Raw genomic sequence first — 17,583 nt, 5'->3', positions numbered from 1 at the left:
AGTGCCAGTTGAGGGCAAGCGATGATGAATTTTGTCTCTAATAGTTTAAATTTTATCATTAAAGAAACTCATGAAGTCATTACTACTGAGCGTTGTAGGAATACATGGTTCAGTAGAGCTGTGACTTTCTGTCAGCCTGGCTACAGTGCTGAAAAGAAACCTGGTGTTGTTTTTATTTTCCTCTATTAATGACGAGTAATAGCTTGCTCTGGCATTGCGGAGGGCCTTCCTATATATTTTAAGGCTATCTTTCCAGGCTAAGCGAGATTCTTCCAAATTGGTGGAACGCCATTTCCTTTCAAATTTCCGTGATGTTTGCTTCAATTTGCGGGTATCCGAGTTATACCAAGGTGCCAACCTCCTGTGTTTTATGGGTTTCTTTTTCAGAGGGGCAATAGAGTCCAGTGTTGTTCGCAATGAGCCTGCAGTGCTATCAACAAGATGATCAATTTGTGAGGAACTGAGGTTAGCGGAGGAGTCCTCTATTATATTAAGACATGGCATTGAATTAAGTGCCAGCGGTATAATTTCCTTAAATTTAGCTACAGCACTATCAGATAGACATCTAGTGAAGGAGTTTTTGCCTAATGGTGTGTAGTCCAGTAATAGAACTTCAAAAGTTATTAAGTGATGGTCTGATAAAAGAGGATTCTGTGGAGAAACTGTTAGATTTTCACTCTCGATACCATAAGCTAGAACAAGGTCAAGGGTGTGGTCAAAACAGTGAGTTGGTTTATGTACACACTGAGAGAATCCAATAGAGTCTAATAATGAGATAAATGCAGTACTAAGGCTATCATTAACGACATCCACATGAATATTAAAATCACCTACAATAATTACTTTATCTGATTTGAGGACTAGACTTGATAAAAACTCAGAGAATTCAGATAAAAATTCTGAGTAAGGACCAGGTGCTCGATACACTACAACAAATAGAACTGGCTGTAAAGTTTTCCACGTTGGATGTGAAAGACTAAGAACAAGGCTTTCAAATGAGTTATAATTTAATTTAGGTTTAGGATTGATTGACAGACTTAAGTCATAAATAGCTGCAACACCACCTCCTCGGCCGGAGCCTCGAGGAATGTGAGTATTAATATGACTAGGGGGAGTGGATTCATTCAGGCTGACATATTCTTCAGGATGCAGCCAGGTTTCAGTAAGACAGTAAATGACTTAATTTCAGATTGTAATATTGATTTATTCTAATACAGCTTTCGATGACAGGGATCTGATGTTTAGGAGTCCACATTTAAATCTCTTGTCTTGTTTTGAAATTGCAGAGTTGCTGTTAATTTTTATTAGATTTTCATGCACAACTCCTCTTCTGCTGACTTTTGATTTGATTAATTTAGGTGGTCGGGGGGCAGACACAGTCTCAATAAAGTTTTGGGTGTGCAACTGATCTAATGGAAGCTCAGAGAAGCATGTAAGACTGCAGCTCTGCCTTCTGGTCTCAACTCTGGGTTGTCAGGCTGGTGGTTGGCTAATAAAATGGGTCAGATTTCTAGAGATGAGAGCCGCTCCGTCCAAAGTGGGATGGATGCCGTCTCTCCTAATCAGACCAGGTTTCCCCCAGAAAGTCCGCCAATTATCAACAAAGCCCACATCGTTTGCTGGACACCACCTCAACAGCCAGCGGTTGAATGATGACATGCGGCTAAACATGTCATCACTGGTTAGATTTGGCAGGGGCCCAGAGAAAACTACGGAGTCCGACATTGTTTTGGCATAGGTACACACCGACTCAACATTAATCTTAGTGACTTCCGACTGGCGTAGCCGGGAGTCATTACCGCCGACATGTATTGTGATCTTACTATATTTACGTTTAGCTTTAGCCAGCAGTTTCAAATTTGATTCGATGTCGCCTGCTCTGGCCCCTGGGATGCATTTCACTATGGTCGCTGGTGCCGCTAACTTCACGTTTCGTACTATGGAGCTGCCAATAACCAGAGTTGGTTTCTCAGCGGGTGTGTCGCTGAGTGGAGAAAATCTGTTAGAAACGTGAAGCGGCAGATGGTGTACCGTGGGCTTTGGCTTGGTACTCCTTCGACTAGTCACCCAGCCGCCCTGCTCTCCCGGCTGCTCGGGAGTTGCCGAGGCACGGCTAACTGAAGCTACGCTAACTGAAGCTACGGTTGCTCGGTCCGCACTAGCTAAGGGGGCCTGGCTAACTGCAGCAGTTACAGTCGGAGTTTCCATGCTGCGGAGCCGAGCCTCCAACTCACTGAGCCTCGCCTCCAACACTACAAATAAACTACACTTAATACATGTACCAGTATCACTAAGGGAGGCAGAGGTGTAACTAAACATCTGGCACACTGAGCAAGAGAAAAGAGGAGAGCGAGAGGGAGAGAGAGAAGCCATCGCTAGCTGATAGCGGCTAAGCTAGGATACGATAGATTAGCTAGCAGAGCTAAGAGAGCTACAAACAGCACTAAGTTTAGCGACTAAGCTATAAACACAGAGTACTGTTGAATGCTTTAGTGGACTAGTAAGTGCTTAATTGTAAGCGGGAATTCGGCCGCTGCAGTAAGGAATATAACAATAATCTGCTCGGAGGAGCCGGACACAGCACAGGTACGCTATCACTATCAGTAACACAACAACAAGAAATGACGCAATGACGCAACACGCTTACCATAGAGACAGAGACAAAAACCTTTCTTTAATAACAAAAAACCCATAATCTTGAGCACTTTTTGTGCATGGCAGGAAACTCATGCAAGTTCCTTCAAATTAGACTCTGGCTCCAAGATAACTCTGCTGACTTTCCAAATTTGCCAGTGGAATCTCCCTTTGAGAAACATCTGCTTGATACACGACTCTCCTCCACAAGAGGACTGATATCCTCTATATACAACATCTTGACCAGAAACATGCCAATTGCCAATTTCTGATAGTTTTATAATGGGTGTGTATTGCGTGAGCTAGAGTGCGTGACATCATCGCTAGAGTGGAGAGCAGCTGTAAAACTTTAGCTTGATTTGGGTCCCACATCTTTTACTTCACATAGACAATATATACATAGAAATGTAGGAAATCTTGTTGGCTTTCAGATGTAGAACTTAAACTTTTGGCTGTAGAAGCCCTCGAGCGACAAGCACTCCAGCAACTCCCCCATAAGCCGCAGTGATAACTTTGAGCCTAAATTTCTGGAGTGGAGCAGACAATACCGGTTTTGTCTCTCGCTCTGGCTCCCTCATTTTTCACTCTACAGAAATAAAAAAGACATCACATGGTTCAGCAATGTCTCCTGTCACTGACTGTATACATATTTTGGACATAACCATTACACTTTTTTCTAGACCTGCAGGTGTTTGGGAGGTGTTTTCCCATTCATCCTTATGGGGACATTTTCAGATTTCGTTCTGCTACTGCTCCAGCATACGTTCAGCTATAGGCCCCTTCTGAGCCTACGTCACGATTACGTCACGTGTTCAACTGGAGGCAAAACAAACCGATTTTGGAGGCAACTACTAACGTTAGTAGCTCCAGGACTTTGCCATCTCTGCTACCATGGTGTCATCTTGTTGCGCTGTCGGGTGCCAGAACAGAAAGAGTAATGGCTTAAATCTAAAATATTATCGGATACCACCTGCCAGTCAAAAAAAATGGAGACAACTATGGCTAAATGCAATCAGAAGTAAGGACTGGATGGAGGCAATCATCAAAAATGCTCGTGTTTGCAGCGCGCACTTCACATCAGGTAATTACTACTTATGTTACTAGCTAGGTAACTAGCTAAATACATAATTTTCTTGTGTATCTTGCCATGCCTAACATTTGGTAGCTAACTAACTTAGTAGCTAAATTTAACAAGCCCAACCACTAGGCTATTAAACGTTAGCTTAGACTGCCTGACACCTCAATTTCCCTGAGGGAACCTTCCCAAGGGATAAATAAAGTACAATCTTATCTAAATACAATCTAATCTAATCTAATCTAATCTAATCTAATGCTTCATTTTATTTTGTAGGCGAGGCTTCTACAGATGAAAACAGTCCAGACTTTGTTCCCTCTGTTTTTTCCTATGGACGGCACAGTAGCAGGCCTATGGAAAAGATTGCAAGGTTGAGGTTTATAAACTGTGTGACTAACCCTACCTTCTTGTATGCAGGCTTTTAACTCTGTCTAACTCTGTCTCTGTCTCACTCTCTTTAAGACTGGAAAGAAAAAGGAAAAGGGATACTCGGACAGATGAGCAGGAGGAGGCGTCTTGCCATGGTGAGAACATAAATTCTGTTGTTTTATGTATTCTATGTCATATATAATTATTATTGTTATATTGCGCTGACACTGTGCAAATGTCTTCCAGGCAATGATGTTGCAATGACAGCAGATGACCCAGAAGAGACTATGGTCCCACAAGAAGCCCTCAACAGTCTCAGTCAAAAGTATAACCAACTCAGTATTGAATATGGTAACCTGAGAAATGACTGTTACAGACTCAGAGAGGAGAATGCAAGATTGAAAGAGGAGCTTCAGAAATCACACTTCTCCTTTTCCACGGTCAACGACAATGCTAATTACTTGCTATTTCTCACTGGGTTAACTTCAGTCCTCTTCATTTGGTTACTGGGTAAAATAAAATGTGGTGTGCAGAAGCTATATGCATCTCTCACACTAGAAGATCATTTATTAATAGTTCTAATGAAATTGAGATTGGGACTCAGTAATAGAGATATAGCGTATAGGTTCAGAGCCTCTGAAAGCACAGTTTCAAACATTCTAAGATCCTGGCTACCTGTAATGGCAAAGATGTTAAAATCAATTATTAAGTGGCCAGCAAAGGGTGCTATCCTTAAAAATATGCCAAAAAGTTTCAGGCAACATTTCAAGACATGCCGGTGTATAATTGACTGTACAGAAATTTTCATAGAGAGACTACTAACTTGACTGCTAGAGCTCAGACCTGGTCCAACTACAAACATAATAATACAGCTAAGTACCTGGTGGGAATAACTCCGGCAGGGAGTGGGAGGGAGATGAAATCTTAGCAGACAGGGGATTCTTGATCAGGGATGACCTTGCTGCATATGGTGCCACCTTGCGTGTACCAAGTTTCACTAAAGGAAAGAGTCAGTTACCGGCATGTGAAGTAGACTCATCAAGACAACTGGCACGTGTGAGAATACATAGTATTAGAGAGAGAGTAGAGAGAGTTATAAGCAGATGGAAGAGTTTCAAAATTTTGCATTCTGTTATTCCAATTTCCCAAGTTAGCCTGTTGGATGACATGCTGATTGTTTGTGGTGCCCTGACGAATCTCTGCAAATCTGTAGTGCCAAAATAGAGTAACATCACGTATATGAAATGTATTGTGTCAGTAAAACTATGAACTCAGAACATAAATGCTTTTTTACTCGTTAATTTTTATTAAATTTTTCTACACTGCTCCTTTTGAGAAACCTTTCATACTATGAGCTTTTTTCTAGATTGCAATAATTGTTATACTACATTGTTATGATTGTTTGGGATTAGAATTTTAAGAAGATGGAAATAATCATCAAATAAAACTCAAATAGAATTACAGTGTCTTCATTTAATGTACAGCAAATGACCACCTTTTATTTTAAATGTCACTATTTCAACATCAGTTACTGTATTTCAGATTCCAGAAATAGAAACATATATACAAGTGCAAAGTGCAAATACAAGTGCAAATTATATACAGGTATAGTTATAGACTGGGAGATGAAACAAATCAGGACTATTGGCTCACAAAGTTACTCTGCTTTGTGCACTAGCCGAATGTGGGATCAATGCAGCAATCTAGACTTTATGCTGAACCCCCCATTCTCTCTCAATCCACTCCTCCTTTCTCCATCCACTCCTCTTCACCCCACCCCCCTCCCCGTGCTCTCCTTTCTCTCCTCCATTCCCTCCTCCCCACTCCCTCTAAACTGCCTGTTTAGATGGATGCAGATGGGTCAGGTGTACAGTTCATCTACACAGACTGCAGTACCAGTTCTTCAGCCTCCTTTTAACTTATACACAATCATAATGGAAGCTATGTTTGCACATCACACACTTGATAATTTTTCCAAACTCTGGCTTTTTGCATGTGTTACAAGACACTGGTGGTTTAAGGGCAGGGTCTTGGCTGCGGGTCAGAAGTTCCGGCAAGATACAAGAGACATAACAATGTTTTGCTATAGGTAAAGCCTTCTGCAAGAGCTCTTCATCTCTTGTGATGCGATTCACAATCATCTCTTGAATTGTCCACACAATAAAATCACAATATTTTACATTTCAGACATAAATATGTAGTTGAACCTGGTAGTAGTAGGGGTGCGTTTTCTTTAGGTCATAGTTTTGGTCAAGGCAGAAATCATCAGTCAGAGCTCAATTGAAATGACTAGAGAACAGATTATTTCAGGATGTGCTTCAGTTAATGTGTTCCTTTGAATGAAAGGTTCACAACACGACACTACTCATACAACTCTCTTGTGCTCACCATTTTACTTCAGAATGCTTTGAGGGCCAATGCAAAGCTAAGACAGACGCACAAAAACAGTTTGCTGCTGGCTGCAAGAACGAACACGAAAGTCTTCATCTACTTTCACTATCTGAGAATGTCAAGACCGGGGGGAATAACTTTATTTTTGATTGACATGTCCCCACAACTCCAAACCTATATTAAAATGTGTGTGTGTGTGTGTGTGTGTGTGTGTGTGTGTGTGTATTTTATTCCTAAACTGCTGGATTTTACTACAGACTGCATTATTGAAAATTAGGCCATGCTGTTTTAGTTGTAGAACTTGTTCAACATGTGGACTAATGTTGATATATGGAGGGACAGTCAAGACAAACTGTGTGACAATACATTTTAGGCTAACAAAGTAGCATGAGTAGTAAGTTGCTGGGACTGTTAATTCATGTTGTGTTTATCCTGTTAATAGGAAAGGGGCTGTCCAAATAGTTCACCAAACATTACAAACACAGCTATTTAGGTACAAAGTCATGTCATACATTATAAGAAAGCTTAGATTCTAATGAGTCTATTCATGCAAACTATTTCAAGATAAAACCACATCAGCAAGGTACAATTAACAAACGGAAAAACAAACTACGTGTACAATTTTTTGCCAACTCACCAATAAAGTGTGTTTTATTCTCAAATGTCCATTATATGCATTTCAGTAACAAATTTATTCCAAAACACAGTTTTCATGATTAAATGGTGACAAAATGCCCAAAAAGAAATTGCGATAGTGGACGTTTGATAACTCTAACCCTAACCCTCTACACTGGAGCCTTTCAAATTGACAGCTCATTTGCGAAGATATGAGTTCCTATGGCCGTCCTAGAGCCTACAACAGCCAATAAGTATCTTCTTTCTCCTCAGCCACTTGCACACCAGCCTGTGGGTGATTGATGCATAATGTTGCCAGTGCGATTTCAAATCCAGTAATATACAGTTTATATCAGTTTTTAAAACCCTAAACTTGGTAATTATGCAAGTGTATGTAGTTTTACTCTTTGAGTAGATGTTCTCTCCATCTCAGCACTTGTTTTTGACTATTTTATATACTCAAAGTTAGTGTAAATTAGGAAATAAAGAACTATGAGTTTCTGTCCCTGTTACTCTCAGGCAGTGGTATTTTTTTTATTACAAAATGGCATTTTTTTTTGCCAGGTATCTGGATATTTCCAGTAGGACCATGTTAGACTACGTAATGAGGACCCATTGTTTTTTCCAGCGAATAGAGGCAGTTACAGGTTGTCTGCAGGCTGATTTTTGAATTCAAGAATTTAGGTGAGAAAAATCAATAAATAATTCAGTGTGTTCAAACAGAAAAAATACAGCTTATAACCCTTCAAAGGAGCCCAAAACTATGCCTGTACTCCAAAAGGTTCAACAAAAGCTTTGAATTTACTCTGGGCTAGACTGCGATAGACATTTTAGGATAATTATACATACATTTGCAGGCATAAGAACGGGTTATACTGCAGTGTTAGGTCAGCTACTGTACTGCTTTGTTGTTATTCAAAGCCCATCTTGTTCCCCCTGCCAGTACAGATGAGGACGAAATTATTAGCCTATGAAAATGTGATTATTTTGAAAGTATTTCCCAAGTGCTGTTAAACAGAGCAAATAATTTTTAACACAGCTTTTCCAAACAATCTAGTTTTGTTTTGGATGCTTACATTATTTTACTTTCCACACAGAAATGAAATTATTTCACAAAAAAAAAAAACTACCAGGGTCAAAATTATTAGCCCCCCTGATGTTAATAGTCAATTGTGTATTCTTTTTGCTTGATAACAGCCTGCAGTCGTTTGTTGTAGTTTTCAACAAGTCTCTGACATGTCTCCTGAGGAATCCCAGCCCATTCTTCTTTGGCAAATCTCTCAAGTTCCTCCAGATTTGATGGCCTTTTGGCATGGACCTTGGTCTTTAGTTCACCCCACAGATTTTCTATGGGATTCAAGTCAGGGCTTTGTGCAGGCCAGTCAATAATGTTCACTTTGGTCTTCTGGAGGAAGTTCTTCACCAGTAGTGACGTGTGTTTTGGGTCGTTGTCGTGTTGGAAGACAAAGCGACGACCCAGACCCAGTTTTGCTGCTGACTGCTTGATGTTTTCTTTCAAAATCTTCACATATCCTTCTTTCTTCATGATTCCTTCCACCTTGACGAGATTCCCAGTTCCAGACGCACTGAAGCATCCCCACCGCATAATACTCCCACTACCGTGTTTCACTGTGGGGACAGTGTTCTTTTGGTTATACGCCTCACCCTTTTTTCTCCAAACATTAGCTATGTCTCTATGGCCAAAGAGCTTGAGTTTCGTCTCATCTGACCAAAGGACATGCTTCCAGTATGCATAATCTTTCTCCAGGTTGTCCTTAGCATACTTCAGTCTGGCTTTAAGGTGCCTCTTCTGCAGAAGTGGAGTTTTTCTTGGTCTGCAACCTCGCAGTCCATTCCTGTGCAGAGCTCTAGTGATCGTCTTCGTTGAAACTACAATTCCCGACTTGGATAAGTCATTCACTAGTGTCTTGGCAGTTGTTCTGGGGTCTTTAGACACATCTCTCACTAGTTTTCTTTCCAGGGTCTTTGAAATTCACTTCCTACCTCTGCCAGGCTTGTTCTGTACGGTGTGGCTCTCTTTGGATTTCCTGATGATGCTTCTCACTCCAGTTCTTGACACTTGGAAATGCTGGGATAACTTTGATTATCCTTCTCCTGCTTTGTGAGCATCAACAATTCTTTTTCTCAATTCTAAACTGATTTCTTTTGTTTTTGGCATGATGCTTTCTCAAGTGCCAGCTACAACCCTTACTGAAGTATTTATACTGTGTGTAAATTGGGAGAGAACTTGACTTTACAAGCTTTGAGTGTTACAAAGTCAAAGCACATAATTGCACAACAGTGGTTTGTGCTATGGCTCAGTAAAAAGGTCAGTTCTTAGGGGGGCTAATAATATTGACCCTGGTAATTTTTGTTTCTTTTAAATAATTCTGTTATCCTGTGCAAATATAAATAATCTATGCTTTCAAAAGAAAACTAGAATGTTTAGAAATGCTATGTTGAAAATTCCATGCTCTGTTAAAAAAGCACTTGGGAAAATTTTGAAAAAACTTTAAATTTCATAGGGGGGCTAATAATTTCGTCCTCAGCTGTATGTGTGTGTGTTGCTGGAATTAAAGGAATTAAAGAATAAAAAAGTGAGGGGATAGATTATGAATAAGGTCATAGGGAAAGATGTGAGAAATTTGTTGTTATAATCAGGTTCAGTGAAAAGGTTCAAGAAGGTATGAAGAAAGTCAGCCTGTTCAATACTACGTTCCTGCAGTATACAGTTTCAGGGCTGCAGTTTCAGGACCCTAGGTTTTCGCCACAGCACCCCCTACCGTAGATGAGGCTGCATATTCCGGACCGCACTTTCAGGACCCTAGTTTAATAATTTTTGTTATAGTTTTGAAGGTTAATTCCACCCAAATAATACTGTGATTCATTATTTGTAGTTTTAAAGGTTGTTTACACCCAAATACTACTACCTTGCAATTGACCTTGATGCCTAGACTTACAATTTGTATAATAAGCAGAATTAGCTAATAATACTCAGGAAAAAAATAAATACTAATGTACACTTGAGACCTACATGACTAGATATCAACTACATATTTTAAAGGTTGGAAAAAGGCAAGACACAAGGATGGCTTTGGGTGCAGATTAAAGATTAAACCACATGCGAAAAACAATAAGCAACAATCTTAGAAACAATTAACAATACCAAGAAACAATACAATTATTTATGTATTATCTAAATCTTAAATATTATCTAATTATCTAAAATACATAGTGTTGGGAAAAGAGCGGAGGAGGCTGCTAAACCATAGCAACAGGAACTGAATCAGCACTAGATGTTACAATATAGGGGAACTGTATAAGAATTAGAACATTTACATTTTTGGGAGTTCAGTTTGATTTGCTCCTAACGTGGGCAGATAATATTAGGAGAAGAGAAGAAAAGCAAAATAAAAAAATTAAAAGTGCAAGCATTGATGAACGGGCCCTCGCAGTCCACGCGTGTGGGGGCATGCTGCTGTCGCGGCATGCTGCTGTCGCTACATGCTGCTGTTTGGGCATGCTGCTGTCGGGGCTTATTCATGCAACAACTTCCATTGAGGAATCAAAAGTGAAGGCAATCAAGCTGTTCTTTCATCATTTAGCAATAAAAGGGCCACCTATTGGCCGATTTGCACCGAATTTTGCACAAACCGTCATCGGGCCATATAACACAATTAGCAAAAGTTTTGTGGTAATGGGACTGTATTTCATCAAGATATGCAAGACTGTCTGTTTGACCACAATGTGCAAGAAATTGTTCTATATTTTGGGCGGTTTTTGGACTATCAAAATTCTTTTAATAATTTTTTGTCACGGGGGTCCACAGATGCTGTGTGAAAAGTTTGGTGCAAATCGGTGAAATTGCCTGGGAGGAGTTCAAAAAAGTAGGTTTCAGAATCAGAATTCCTTTATTTGTCCCGCAATGGGGAAATTTCTTAGTCACAGGAGCCTAAGGACAGTGTCACACTAAACAATAATAAAAAGTAAAAAATAAACAATATAATAAGAAGATAAGAAATAGAATTAACTCGTATATACATAGTATTTACAATATGAACTTAGTATTTACAATATGACATGGTTTTTATAATATGAACAGTGTAAGTGTGAACAGTTTGCTATTTTTATTTACAAACAATAAATAACAAATATAAGTATTAAAAATTGTCCAACTAGTGCAAACCAAAAAGAATATGGATATGTGTATAGTTTTGTATTGCACAGTGCACATGTGAGGTCTACTGGGAGCAGTGCTGGTTGTACAGTCTAACAGCAGCAGGAAGGAAGGACCTGCAGTACCTCTCTTTCACACACTTGTTTGCGACATTTTGCGAATTTAAAATTTAGTGTGTGAGTTACAGGGCCCAGTCTATACTACTCCTATGAATTTAATTTACATAATTGTTATGGTGTGGGCACAGTGCCAAATATAAAATTAGACTGCCACCAGAGCGCCACCTAGTGGCGGATCGGTAAAACCATCGGCAGATATCCTCAGGAGGGCATTGACAATAATTCTACCAAGTTTCGTGTTAATCGGAGCAACCGATGTGGAGATATAAAATACTTCAATTTAAAGAGCGGCACCTTGTGGTCATCTGTCAAAATTTAGCACAGAGCCTTGGGGTCTGATGGGGAAGTAGTATCCTGAGTTTCATGTCATTGGGAGACACCAATGTGGAGATATGCAACACTTCCTGTTTTGAACCAAATCTACAGAAAGTTATTATTTAATAACTTGAGTATTCTTTGGAATATCAAATTCTTTTAATAACTTTTTGTCAGGAGTGTCCACAGATGCTGTGTGCAAAGTTTCGTGCAAATTGGTGAAATTGCCTGGAGGAGTTTGAAAAAGTATGTTTGCAACATTTCGCGAGCTTGCGGGAAAAAAATGGTAGGCCGAAATGGGCGTGGCATAAATCACGAGATTCAACACAATTCAGGGAACGCGTGGATGTAAGGTTTTTGAATGTACTACAAAGTATATGGGAGTTATAAGCCAAAACGCACTTTCCTTGATAATAGTGCCACCACGTCTGTGCAAAGTTTTGTGAGTTTTGGTGCATATTCAGGCCTCCAAAAAGCCGCCTAATGCGCAGAACAATTAATAATAATAATAATCCAAGCAAATACAATAGGGCCTCGCAGGTTTCCTGCTCGGGCCCTAACAAAAACAATAGGGACTTTGCAGGTTCCCTGCTCAGGCCCTAATAACTGAAGAAAACAAAACATTTCCTGATCAGTAATCGGATCCTCTGATTAACATGTTACCGTTACCGGACCAACTTAGCTGTGAGGAATGAAGGAGGCTGTTTAACTACGTGGCATAAACCAGGACTTTTTATTTCTCTCCTATAGCAACGAACACAACACCCAGCTATTATACTACAAAATGATTTTATCTACAAACTTTATGGCTGACAATACTAGCATCAACGTCTCTTCAACTGTTGTAAAGTGCTGGTACTTCTCTCACACAATACATATTGTCATTATAATGAACAAACTTGTAAATTGCTTGGTCTTTGTTTGATTATGTAGCTCTAAAACTTAAGCATGTGTTTTGTTTTGTGTGCCTATGTGTAATTTTTATGTGTTGATTCTGATTAGGGCAGTGCTCATTAATGACAGAGATGCAATTCAGTACTGAGCAGCATTGCAGCATTGGCTATACTATGACAGAAAGTTGGAAGGAAAAACAATTTCTAATGTTGTGAAATGTGTCTTATCTCTACATCAATCAGTAAGTAATGACCAGCACAGGCAGCCTTCCAACAGTTAGCATTTTACTGACCTTTTGTGTTTGTGTGATATTTTGGTGCTGAGCACATGATGCATAACTGGAGTAGAGAACGCAACAGGTGCTGGATTTATTTAAATGAGGCAGTGAGTTGAGGCAAGTTGTTGGTATTTTGGTGGAAAATGGATTATTTTTTTCATTTCTCATTTTACTTGTGATTTTCTTTCATGGTAACTGCATCACTTTAATTGTCTTGCATATGAGAAATAAAGTGTTACTGTGTTACTTCAAGACCCTATGAATTGGCAGCTACAGGCAAAGAGTACCTCGCCCACCCTGGAGCCAGACCCGCGGGTGGAGCTCGCCAGCGAGCATCTGACTCAGCCCAAAGAAACAACGTGGGGCCGCGCCCCTGTGGACTCTGCGATGGGCCGGGTGCAATGTACATCGGGCAGCGGACAAAGGGGGGGACCTGGGCGTCTTGACCCCCGGCTTCGCAGACTAGCTCTCGGTACGTGGAATGTCCCCTCTCTGGTGGGGAAGGAACCGGAGCTGGTGCGGGAGGTAGAGCGGTACCAACTAGATATAGTTGGGCTCACCTCCACACACAGCACCGGTTCTGGAACCAAACTCCTTGAGAGGGGCTGGACTCTCTCCTTTTCCGGAGTTGCCCAGGGTGAGAGGCGCCGGGCAGGTATGGGGATACTCACAAGCCCCCGGCTGAGCGCCGCTGTGTTGGAGTTCACCTTGAGGGACGAGAGGGTCACCTCAATGCGACTGCAGGTTGCTGGGGGGAAGGCTCTGACTGTTGTTTGGGCGTATGCACCGAACAGCAGCTCAGAGTACCCGGCCTTCTTGGAGTCCTTGGGTGGTGTCCTGGAAGGGGCTCCACCTGGGGACTCCATAGTTCTTCTGGGGGACTTTAACGCTCACGTGGGTGACGATGGGGAAACTTGGAGGGGTGATTGGGAGGGACGGCTTGCCCAATCTGAACCCGAATGGGGTTTTCCGTATTGGACTTCTGTGCTAGTCATGGATTGGCCATAACAAACACCATGTTCGAGCATAGGGTGGCTCATACGTGTACCTGGTACCAGGCCACCTTAGGCCGAAGGTCGATGATAGACTTTGTGGTCGTATCATCGGACCTTCGGCCGTATGTCTTGGACACTTGGGTGAAGAGAGGAGCGGAGCGGAGCTGTCAACTGATGACCACCTGGTGGTGAGTTGGATCAGGTGGCGGGGGAGGCTGCCGGACAGACCTGGGAAACCCAAACGAGTAGTGAGGGTGAACTGGGAACGTCTGGCTCCCACCTCCGGAAGACACGTTTTTTCAGTGTCGCGTGGAGGTCAGGGTCGGTACCTCTGGAGTGGCAGACCGGGGTGGTGGTTCCCATTTTCAAAAAGGGGGACCGGAGGGTGTGCTCCAGTTATTGGGGTATCACACTGCTTAGCCTTCCTGGGAAAGTTTATTCCAGGGTGCTGGAAAGGAGGGTCCGTCCGATCGTCGAACCTATGATTCAGGAAGAACAATGCGGATTCCGTCCTGGCCGTGGAACAGTGGATCAGCTCTTCACCCTTGCAGGCTTGTTGGGGGGGTCATGGGAGTTTGCCCATCCAGTCTTCATGTGTTTTGTGGACTTGGAGAAGGCTTAAGACCGGGTCCCCTGGGGAGTACTGTGTGGGGTACTGAGGGAGTATAGGGTACCGGGGCCGTTGGTACGAGCTATCCAGTCCTTGTACGACCATACTCGGCACAAAGTCGAATACGTTTCCAGTGGGTGTTGGACTCCACCAGGGCTGCCCCTTGTCTCCGATCCTGTTTGTGATATTCATGGACAGGATCTCAAGGCGCAACCATGGTGAGGAGAGTGTCCGGTATGGGAACCTCAGAATTTGCTTTTTGCGGATGACATGGTTCTGTTGGCTTCCTCAGCCCGTGACCTCCAGCGGGCATTGGGGCAGTTCGCAGCCGAGTGTGACGCTTTTGGGATGAGGGTCAGCACCTCTAAGTCTGAGGCCATGGTTCTCTGCTGGAGAACGATGGATTGCCCCTTCCGGTTGGGGAGTGAGCTCCTGACCCAAGCGAAGGAGTTTCAGTATCTCGGGGTATCATCAGACCGTCGGGGTGAAGAGGGAGCTGAGCCGCAAGGCGAAGCTCTCGATTTACCGGTCCATCTATGTTCCAACCATTACCTATGGTCACGAGCTGTGGGTAGTGACCGAAAGAACGAGATCGCGGATACAAGCGGCTGAAATGAGTTTTCTCCGTAGAATGGCTGGGCTCAGCCTTAGGGATAACGTGAGAAGCTCAGACATCCGGAGGGAGCTCGGAGTAGAGCCGCTGCTCCTTCGCGTCGAGAGGAGCCAGTTGAGGTGGTTCAGGCATCTGATCAGGATGCCTCCTGGGCGCCTCCCCTTGAAGGTTTTCCAGGCATGTCCAGCTGGGAGGAGACCCCGGGGCAGACCCAGAACCGGTTGGAGAGATTACATATCACATCTTGCCTGGGAACGTCTGGGGATCCTCCCGGAGGAGCTGGAAAGGGTTGCTGGAGAGAAGGAGGTCTGGAGCTCCCCCGCCACCACCACCACCACCACCACACACACACACACACACATACACCCCATATCAGACAGAATTGTCAATTTGTTACCACTCTAAACTCCTAACCAAAAATAAATTCTTCACTAGATGCAACCACCCTGGTTAAAAAAGCACAGAAAAGTCTCAGAAACTTAAGGAGGCTAAACTCCGGAGCCATATTCTGGTCAACTTTTACAGAGGAGCATTAAAGAGCATCCTGACTGGAAACATCATAAACTGGCATGTTTCATCACGGCCCAGGACAGGAAGGCTCTACAGTGGGTGATTAAAACCACCAGAACATCACTGGTACCATCTACAGAGCATCACTGACATCAGTGAAGTGAAATGTCTGCACATAGCCCAAAGATACTAAAAGACAACACAGCCACAGTCTGTTCACCATGCTGCTATCTGACAGGAGATACAGAAGTTTCTGCTGCTGTACCACCAAACTACAGAGCAGCTTCATTCCCCAGGCTGTGGATTTTTTTTCAACATTTTTTTCTCCATAAAGGATTCAAACTCATTTTCTGAAACCCTCGGAATAAATGTACCTTGTACCTTGTACTTCTATCGCTTTAGCACCGAAGCCTATATCTCCTAGATTTAGTTACTATTAATTATTAATTTAGTTAAACTCTTAAGTTGACCAAACTCTCATTAAAGGTGATATATTATGCTAATTTTCAGGTTCATATTTTTATTTTGGGTTACTACTAGAATAGGTTAACGTACTGTAATGCTGAAAAAGCATATTATCTTTCTCATTCTGTCCAGTGCTGCACAGCTATATAGATGCTGGGCACAAATGTGTCCAGCCTGCAGGACATCACAGTCCATACTGTTGATCAGTGTCCAAGGAAGGATAAATAAAGGGGAAACAAGGCTTTTATTCAGGCTTTCATCCTCAGCCTCTTGGTAATTCTACCCTAGTCAGCAGTGCCAGGATCACTCTGTGGGCTGCTGCAGCTGGTAAGCTGATAGCCCCTCTGGATCTTACCTATTGTAACACGCAGTATATCCCCTTTGTTTTGGGCTTTCTTATATGTCACCATGCAGGGGTTTAACTATCTGTGGTTGTCTTTTGTTCTTGAAGGAAGTATTGCTATTTAATACTTACTATGAGTGAAATGTCCTCCAATCCCATTCACTTTGGTTTAATCTCCTGAATTGTGTATTTATTTGATTATCATCAGATTCTCAATTACAATAGACAGTCTCTACTGTGTCTGCTGTCTGGTATGATGTGGCTCATATATCATATTCTGTTTAATGCATTGTATGTGTGTACTATAACATCATTGATAAGTAAGTTGTTTCATCAGATGTCATGTATGTGAAGCGTGTGAATGTGTGAAAGATTGAGCTTTGCTGTAAAATTAAATGGCAACAATGAACAGCTGAAATGTTGGTTTCAAGTGCTCCTCATGAACTATGTCATTCTATTCCCACAGTCTTACAGCTGACTTTACCGCAATCTGGTGTTTTTAGTCTGAAATATTCAGTTAGTGTTGTGAAAAAAGCAGCTTTTCTGTAACTGCAGGTCTCATCATTTGTATTTGGAACTGTACTCTATTAGTATTTAATATCTGATACAATGAAAATCATAATCTTTGACTGGTCTGTCTCTTTACAGTTCTGCTGGGTATGCTGACAACATGTGCCCAGACAGAGATGAAGAAAGTTGTTGGAGACAATGCCACCCTGCCCTGCCACCATCAATTTTGGGTGGGTGATGACCCTACACTGGACATTGAGTGGCTGCTACTCAAGCCAACCAACAGGCAAAGAGTGGTGAGTGTCTCTTCGTGCAAGAGGTTAAGGGCCCTGTATGCAGGCTGAGGTCCATGACAGTCCATTTAAGGTGCATCTAACACCCTTTTGCAAGTGAAATGTCGCATTATAGGGGTGCAAAGTAAGGCGCAAGGGGTTTTATTTAGTCTCTTATTTAGTCATAGGTGTGTTTTGGGTTCAAAATGAATAAAAGCAGTCTGTGTCATCTTCCATTACCTTTAAAAGCTGGGTGCACCTGCAGCTGTTCAATTCTTCATTGAAAGGACAGAGATGTGATCCTTTGCTGTCTCCCAGTCATCTGTCCCATCAATAATTCTGTTTGACAGCATAGAAGCATGTGCACCAATATTTAACTGAGGAGGTGGAGAGCTGTTG

General features: G+C 42.1%; 1 protein-coding gene across 2 annotated transcripts in view; it reads left to right on the top strand.

The window, feature by feature from the left end:
• Window positions 1-17,583, top strand: part of LOC311269797 (CXADR-like membrane protein) — a 215,288-nt gene that overhangs the window by 150,767 nt on the left and 46,938 nt on the right. The window contains exons 1-3 of one of the 2 annotated variants that reach the window (XM_084374212.1): window positions 4,174-4,233; window positions 4,325-4,403; window positions 17,051-17,208. In XM_084374212.1, the coding sequence (XP_084230338.1) occupies window positions 4,349-4,403; window positions 17,051-17,208 (213 nt within the window). In that variant the 5' untranslated portion in view covers window positions 4,174-4,233; window positions 4,325-4,348. Of the gene's footprint in view, window positions 1-4,173; window positions 4,234-4,324; window positions 4,404-17,050; window positions 17,209-17,583 lie in introns of those variants that run through there. The other variant, XM_084374213.1, reaches the window with a different exon arrangement.

The sequence above is a fragment of the Pagrus pagrus genome, assembly GCF_965226575.1.
Source record: "Pagrus pagrus genome assembly, chromosome: 14".
Classification (NCBI taxonomy): domain Eukaryota; kingdom Metazoa; phylum Chordata; class Actinopteri; order Spariformes; family Sparidae; genus Pagrus; species Pagrus pagrus.
The sequence above is the reverse complement of the archived record's forward strand: the minus strand, read 5'-3'. Positions and strand labels throughout refer to the sequence as shown.